The sequence below is a fragment of the Vigna angularis genome, chromosome 1 (assembly GCF_016808095.1).
Source record: "Vigna angularis cultivar LongXiaoDou No.4 chromosome 1, ASM1680809v1, whole genome shotgun sequence".
NCBI lineage: Eukaryota > Viridiplantae > Streptophyta > Magnoliopsida > Fabales > Fabaceae > Vigna > Vigna angularis.
The window spans coordinates 59387840-59397074 of record NC_068970.1 but is presented as its reverse complement, the minus strand read 5'-3'; the positions used below and the strand labels follow the sequence as shown (position 1 = coordinate 59397074).

Below are 9235 nucleotides of genomic sequence, written 5' to 3'. Positions count from 1 at the left end.
AATGAGGTTCTGCTCTAATAAAACATCGTAACGTGGCATTATTTTATATTATTAAAACTATTATTATTATTATTATTACTATTATTATTATTATTATTATTATTATTATTATTATTATTATTATTATTATTATTATTATTATTATTATAATATTGTGATGAGAATATTAAAATTATAATTATAAAAATCTCGAACTTATGACATTCCTCATGATTTATAAAGAAATGATTCATTAATTGTATTTATACTTTTTATTAATAATAAAAATTATTTACATTGTCATATATAAAAAAATAAGTTAATATAATAATTTTATTTTACAAAAAATTGTCACCAAAAAATTATATTTATCTTTTCCTATATTAAATTGTAATATAAATTGTTTCATATTTTTATATTTTTAGTATGTAAAATTTAAACTAATATTATTTAATAAAAAATCTAACATTAATATGCATATAAAAATTAATATGATGTTTTAAATAATTATATTTGGAACCTAATACATTAAAGTTTCTGTATTTAATAGTTTATTCCAAATATTTACATTATATATTTATAATAAAAGATCACATTCTTTAATATAACAAATTTTATTTTATATTCTTTGAATTAATTTGTATCATTTTCACCTTATGTAAGATTTAAGACTTTGGAAAGACAAAAACAAAAGGTAAAAATTAATAAACCAAATGTTTTAAATGATATCACTAATGTATTTATATTCTTATTAGTTGAATCTAAAAATATATATTAGACATATATTGATTAACAACAAAATATTAGATAAGTCTAACAATATACATCCTATATGAATTTGTACTAGACGAATATAATAAAAATTATTAAATAAATTTAACAATATATATTAAACGAGTTTATTCATGCATGATTAGATGAGTCTAAAATATAACAACAAATATTAAATGAGTTTGACGATGCATTGATTAAACAAGTTTAACCATATAGATGCGTTGATTAAACAAGTTTAACAATATAGATGCATTGATTAAACTAGTTTAACAATATACATTGGATAAATCTATTCATACAATCATTAAACAAGTATAGCTAAGATTGGGCATAATTAATTTAGTTACAGTAAACTATAGATAATCTATACTATTTTGTACTATAAAAACTGAACTTTTTTTATAAAAACTGAATTATACTGCTTTTTAGTGCAGTTTAGAAAAACTAAACTTTTTCTATTAAGAGTATAGTTAACTGTTTTAAACTCTGAACTGTATTTTAGGCTTGATTTGAAACTTGTACTTAGTCTTCGCTTTTTTTTTTCTTCTCAACAACATAAAAAAAATAAGAAACAAAGAAACATGTTCGAATTATCTTTTAGATTATATATATATATATATATATATATATATATATATATATATATATATATATATATATATATATATAATATGGACAAATAAATAAATAACTGTTTTTAGAGTTCTTTATAAAGTTAACTATAATAATTATTATAATAAAATAATATTATTAAATTTATACTAAAATTCATTAAATATTTTAAAAAAAACTAAATTTTATTAAATTGTAATTATGAATCGATAGTTATTTTGTAAACTAATAAAACTAAATATATATATATATATATATATATATGATATGGATAAATAAATAAATAACTGTTTTTAAAGTTTTTTATAAAGTTAATATAATAATTATTAAAATAAAATAATATTATTAAATTCATACTAAAATTCATTATATATTTTAAAAGAACTAAATTTTATTAAATTGTAATTATGAATTGGTAATTATTTTGTAAATTAATAAAACTAAATATATTTGTAAAATAAAAAGATAAAAATGTGTGTATGAGAAAATAATTATAAAATATAATACAATTATACATATATTCTTCTATTTTGTGTGTCAGGTGCAAGCAATGACTAGTATTTTCTCTATATTACAAATATTCAATATTATTAATATATAAGCAAGATCGGTATATATACGTAAAAATTTGTTAAATTTCAAAATAATACAACCCATGAAATAATTGCAATGAATACACACTTTTGTGTTTCAACACGTTCTCAGTGTATATAAATAACAATGTATTGATTTAGTACAGTTATTAGTTAACTATATAAGTTTAGTTTTTAAAAATTGAACTATAAAATAGTTCAGTTCAATTATTATCTTAAATAGTTCAGTTTCTTTTAGTTTAGTATAATATAGTTAGTTATAGTTTAGTACAATTTAGTTTGATTTGCCCAACCCTAAGTATAGCAAAAAACATTATGAGAAATATTTCATACACTGACAAGGTGAGTCTAAGAATACCCGTTAGACAAGTTTGTCCATACATTAATGTTTTTTTACAGGGCTAAGTATATTTTGTAAGAGTTCCAACAAGCACTTGAAACAGTCTAAGCTTCAAACTCTAGGTGTACTCGTCTTCTCCAATGGTGCTTCTCCTCTTTAAGTCGAGTAAGGGTTATGCTTGTAGAACTCACTTCCTACGCTCAAGTTAGTCAAGTATATCCATAAACAATAAATGTAACCATTAATGAATGTAAATAATTTACCTGATATTATGTGCTTTTATATTATGTTTATGGGTTTTTTTACCTAGATGGACCTCACTCATGTGGTTAATTACCTTGGTTAGTCTTTGATTAATCCATATGCTTAATTGTACCTTAATTACTACCTTAAGTCGGTTGTCCATGTGTTGGATCTACATGGCTGACATGTAACTAGCCATATTGTTATGGTTTGTTACCTGACCGACATGTAGCCGACCACATCGCCATGATTCGTGACCAGAAATTAAGGGTTGATTACTCTTAAAACTAGGTGGTTGAGATTTTTTTCACGTATTTATTATCGTTGGTGATGTGTACTCGACCAAGTTGCTTCCTTGTGTATTGCAAACCATGAGATTTGAGGACATGAGACATGTGTCAAGATATACGATACAATTAGTTAGTTTAGCAACAAACATTAGACGTATTTGTAGATACATTGATAAGACAAGTCTAGCAATATACATTGCACAAGTTTGTCCATATGCAAATTATACGAGTCTATTAATATACATTAGACAAGTTTGTTCATTTACTAATTAGATGAATCTTGCAATACACATTAAAGGAATTTATTCATATATTGATTAAATGAGTATAGCGAAAAAAATTAAACAGGTTTAACAATACACATTAAATGAGTACTTAACATAAATTTTGTGGCTTTTGTATTGGGTTTGGTCTGAAATACGGAGTTAACAATTGACAATTGGTCTGAAAATTTTGTGGCTTTTGTAACAGGTTTATATGGGGTTGTGGTTCTAGTGTTAATTATCGTTTGATGAGTTGTGTTTAGGTGGTGCAAATTTTCTTGAGGATGAAAACACGAAGATTTTTGCTCGGAAAGTAGCTGATCATTACAGTGCAAGATCCAACCAGACTTTGGAAGAACGGGAGGCCAATCCAATAATTCATTTGAAGAAACTCAATAATTGGGTATGTTTTGTGTTCTGTAATATATCATGTGTTACCCACAGATTACTACATGATTCTAGATTAATTCCTGCCATTCAACAGATTAAGAGCGTTTTAGTTCAGCTTTATGCTCGTCGAGGAGATGCAGTACTTGATCTAGCTTGTGGCAAGGTGTTAATGGGTTTTCAGTTGTTGTTTAAATGCCACTAGTCATTTTGTTTCATGAATGTTTATCAGGGTGGTGATCTTATCAAATGAGGCCAAAATTGGATATTATGTTGGTATTGACATTACCGAAGGCTTGGTGAGTATTAGCCTGCACTGGTTTTCTTATCATGCTTCCATATTGACTTCCACCAAATCATATCATTTATAGGGATGAATTAGGGGTACAATCTTGCAAATTAAACACAAATATTTGCATTTTTCACTGAATGTGGAAGTGAGGCGCGTAGCAAGAGTGTGGAAGTGAAGGCGCGTAGCAAGAGAGAGAAAAAGTTGACAAGAGAGAGAAAAAGTTGGACAACAGAAGAGAGAAGAGAAAAAATACGGTCACATCAGCATGAATTTAACGTCGTTACTGTCAACTTAACAGAAAAGACCTTATTCATACATTTTTCATAATATAGGATCAAATGTTTTCATTTTTAGAACCGGGTACTAAACAGAAATTCACCTCTTTGGAGACGAAATAAACATTTAAGCCTTTATAGCTAGAGAACCAAAGATTTGAAATGGATAAAAATATATTCTCTTACAATTTTTTAATATTCTCATCCCACTTTCAACACAATGTTATACTTTTAATTTCTTAATCGCTGTCCACCAAGACACAGATGTAAAAGTCCATAAATAGTATATTTAATAGTAAAAAATAAGAATTAAATTATTTAGTTATTATAAAAAATATACGTATGTTGAAATAAATATCTAAGCATAGCTAGAATTAAAAAATAATTATATTTTTTAGTTAATTGTCTAATTTTTAGTGTCGTTAAGTAAAATGTTATTTCCATGACCTAAATTATTTAAATTGTGAATAATAAATAAATATTTTTAATAACAGAACATATTAAATTTGATGATTTACAATAGAGTTTCACTAATAATAAATAATATATTAAAAGAATATTTTTATACTAAAAAAATAATGTTAGGGAGCATATAAAAATCTATTTAATGATATAATTTGTTTCAAGTATTGACTTATTGAGTTATTGATCTCTGCTTTTGAAACTTAAAGATTTCTTTTTTGGAACACACATTTTTTCTTAAATATAAGTTCACAATTAAAAGAATATTATGAATAATGATTTTGTTAAACTTTAAATAATGAATAAATATAAATATTTTATTAAATTTTCATTTAAATAATCTGTGTTTTAATTGTTGAAAAGGTCTTTTTTTTTCATTTAAATATTCTGTTTAATTTGTGTTGTTAATGAGATGACGTGACAGTTTATTTTACGTTTTCTCTCATAATTAGTTTGTTCATTCCCTCTTTCATCATCTTCTTTATCTTATCAATTAAGACGCTTTCTTCATTTCCAAGAATTCCTCTACTTAAGAGCTGGATAAGTTGGAAACAGAAAAAATAAAAATCACACTATTCTCACAAATTTAAACGGTAAAATACCAAGACAAATAAAAAAAAATAGCATTTAATAGATTGAACTTTTTTAATAAAGATTTAATGTAAAATCTCAAATTCATAAGATTTTTAAATTTTACTTAAGACTTAATAATATTTAATTAAGTACAATATAACAAATTGATTATAAAAATAAAAGAGCATTGTTCAAAATCTCATAATAACTTAATAATTCTTTCTAGTAACCCACAGGAGTTGGTTGGAAATATTAATCATTGTGTAAAAACCAAAGTATGATGAAATATTTGTAAATAGAAAAAATAATGTTTGGTATGTATTAACTTCAAACAATGACATGGATAACTATTATTTTTAAACATTTAACAACACCTATGAAATTTCTGTCTCTCTCCCTTGCATTACATAGATATATCTGTCGTTTTTGTTTTACTAGGTGTTATTTAGTATTTAGGTTATCCATATATAATTTTTCTTACAGTAAAAAATTAAACTTTGAAGCAGAAGATATCTGGATGGAGTTCCTCCTTAATTATTCCCGGAGATGGGAATTTTGGAAGGCGAGTAGCAATGCATTTAGCTACCTCAAAGTTTGATTCGTTCCTTCTCATCACCCCACCAAAGTTGCAGTTTCCTTCAATGGTTAGTGCCTCAATTTTCTCTGTCTTCAATCTCCAGCTCCCATTTATCAAATTAAAGCTATAAAGGGGAAAGAACCGTTGGCCATACACAGCTAAAAATTCTATGGCTTTCAGAATGTATTCAAAATCCTCTTCACTCATGTAGTAGGGAAAACTAACTCTACTCCACCCTGGTTTTACTCCAATGTAACCCTGCCAAAGTAACAAACAATTTTGCATTTCAGAACTTGCTTTGGCACTTCAATTTTTAGAACACCTAAATGTGCTTGATATCGTTGATTTTCAGAATGAGTTTTAGTCCCAATATTGTATAGTTGGAAACATAATATTTAAAGCATATTGTGGATCATTTTTCACCTTTTCAACTGCTGATCTAATGGCAAGTGACTGTGACCTGTTGATGTGGAGCAATTCGTGGCCATAAGGTCCAGCACAAGCACACCCTCCACGAGCTTGGATTCCAAAGAGGTCATTGAGCAATGCTGCAACGAAAGGGCCATGAAGTGGTTTCCCTCTTTGGTTCCCTGTTTCTGCCCACAGATCAAGTTCCCCTTCATCACTCCATTCACCTGCTAAGGAACAATTGATGGTGGAGTAAATCAGAAACGACAATATAGCTTGTCTCTTGGCCTTCAAGTTTCCTAGAACCTCAATGTTGGGGTTTGAGCCAAGCCTCTTTAGTGCCTTGTTGATGTACATTTGTTCACTTTTTTCAATCTCTTCACAGCTTATGTATTCTTTCACCCAAAATGCCAATGCTGCTCTCACTGTCTGGATTATTGGAGGCGTGCCCCCACTTTCCCTTTCCTCTATGTTCTCCAGGTATAATGTTTCCTGCATGATAACGTGCAGTGGATGATGATGATGATGATCGATGAAGTTTGAATGAACACAAGGTGAAGGGAAAGACAGTGTTAAATTGTTTAGCAAAATGAATATTGAAATGGATCAATGAGTACATATTTTGAAGTATATGTTATTAGTTCTCTGTGATATTTGGTGTTATTCTTCTATCAGACCTTCAATGCAATCTCTTATTATAGCTATTATTGTTGCAATACAATGGGAGAATAACACAAACAAATAAAGACTGCATGTAAGTTTTGTTAGCCAAATTTTCTCTGTATTTGTTTTCACTGATTCACATCTAGCAGCTACAACAGAAACCCTTTGATGGTTTTAGTTGCACCAACTTTTCTCTGTATGTTCCTTCATGCAAACAGTGGACAAATGCATTTCCAAATTCCCAACAGAATTACCTGTTCGTTGAAGCCATTGACATAAGTCACAGTTCCACCTCCACAAGTTGACGGTGGTGAAGATCCTAGCAGATAAAGGGCCTTGTTCATGAGGAGAACCCCAGGAGAGTCAGGACCACCTAGAAACTTGTGTGGACTTAGGAACACTGCATCATACCCATCACTTTCCCCAGACCTCATGTCAATCTCCACGTATGGACCACTAAACAAACAAGTAAAACCATTATCAAGTTTCCAAGTTTGCAACACACAAACTCATGTACAACCAGAAATCATTGGATGATTTTACTAAGTGTTCGATTCTCTCATTTAGTTGAGTTTTAAAATCTATATAAAAAAGAAAAGGTTTAATAAAACTTGACTAAATGTGTCACATGAAAACTGTACAGTACTATAAACATGTGGTGGTTTCAAACTATGTAATAATTCTCCATTCTCACAATTCTATAAATATAAGTACCTTGCTGCAAAATCAAAGCATGCAAAGGCTTTGTACTGATGAAGAAGCTGAGCAACTGCACGTGTATCTAGGTAGATTCCCGTGACATTGCTACAAGCTGAAAAAGATCCCAACATGGGCCGGTTGGTATCTTTGTAGGCCTCAATTTGTATCCTTAGAGCATCCATGTCAAGCAATCCTTCGTCATCAAGATCAATCTCTACCACCTCAGCCAAACTTTGCCTCCAAGAAAGAAGGTTTGAATGGTGCTCATGCGGTCCGACAAAAACCACCCATCTTTCTTCTGTGTTCAGACTCTTCAAAACCCTTTCCCTCATAACAGATGGCACAGTGATCCCCATCACTTCTTGCAGCCTCTTGATAGCTGCAGTTGTGCCCGAACCACATAATATAAGTGCATCATCTTCCCCACCACCTAAACATTTCTTAATGTACTCACTTGCTTCGTGTACCATTTTTGTTGTCCTGCTTCCAACGTAACTGTCGCATGTGTGCGTGTTACCTATGTCCACAAAAGATAACTGATTAAAAGAAATGTTTCCACATTCAAAATTCCAGTGTCTTCTACAACTCGCTTTTCTAATCTGGGAAGATTAAGCTGAGCTACGTACCTTCTACATGCATACAAAACCCAACTGCCAACACACTCCCTCTGCCGCCACAATGATTACAGTTCAGTTTTAACAAATTGATCGATGTTCTAATCATCATTTATTGTAAAAATGAAGTTATTTCACTAGAATTATTTCTAAAAACAGAGTATATTTATTGTCATTCTTGATCCGTGTACAATAATCTTAAACTAGTCATTGTGGAGCCAAGGGGTAAAACAACAGCATAGTTTCTGTGTAAATCAGTCAGAAGTCATGACATGAATGACATTTAAAGTAGTTATTGTTAAAGGTAACAAACATATACCGATAATTTATGATAGGAAAAACAATGTTAGTACATATACTATTTACTTACTCTTATAACAATCAGAGTTTATGTGTGTGTGTGTGTATATATATATATGAATGAGGGTGGCTTGATGTGAATATCATACCATAGAACGGAAGAACGTGACTGATGATGAAATTTTCATTATAGTGAAGGCTGCGGCCCGAAGCAGTGTGGTCAGCATAGAGAACTTTTCTTTTTCCAAACGGGGAATCAAACTCTGCATGGCAACCAATGATTTGGGACCGCAACCAACGCAGTTTTTCCACCACTGATTCATTACACGGCAGACCCATCTCCACAAGCGTCTGGAAGGACTCAGAGTGGTTGCAAAAGTCATGAGATTTTTCCGATGTGGTTGTTTTGGATAACACTCCAACCTCGGTGTTGGTTTTGTCCTGGCCATGGCTTTGATCCAAGCATGGTTGGACTAACACAGGTTTCTCTGCTAATAAGGGGTGCTCCTCCCGCATTAGGTAGAAGAACTGAAAATAACAGCGAATGATGTTGTTGATGTAACTCAGCATATAAGAAAAGGTGGCAGCGTAGAAGGCTTTGAGAGAAGGCAAAAGAGTTTTGGACTTATATTTTGGTAAAAGTTAGAGTTTCAGTGGGATTATATTATGGGCTGCACAAACCTGGTGGTGTTCATTTTTATTGTGGATGCATGAAATTCAGGTGCGAAACATAGTATTTGAACTTTAAGAATTATAATAATAGTATGTTCATTTTTGTTGTTTCTGTTGGCTATCAGTGCATGGTAACGCTATATTTATTGCCTTTTCTTTCAACCAAGTAACCGTAATGATACGTTATCCTTGTCTTAGAGGTAAAAAATATTATTTTAC

At 30.0% G+C, this 9235-nt stretch overlaps 1 protein-coding gene across 1 annotated transcript; it reads right to left on the bottom strand.

The window, feature by feature from the left end:
* Nucleotides 1-5371: 5371 nt before the first annotated feature.
* LOC108325530 (uncharacterized) lies at nt 5372-8973 on the bottom strand. Its single transcript, XM_017558619.2, has 5 exons — nt 8494-8973; nt 7446-7947; nt 6986-7187; nt 6084-6560; nt 5372-5918 (listed from the first exon to the last, which is right to left on the bottom strand). The coding sequence occupies exons 1-5, from the start codon at nt 8912-8914 to the stop codon at nt 5574-5576; spliced, it is 1947 nt and encodes a 648-aa protein (XP_017414108.2). The 5' UTR covers nt 8915-8973; the 3' UTR covers nt 5372-5573.
* Between the last annotated feature and the right edge of the window lie 262 nt (nt 8974-9235).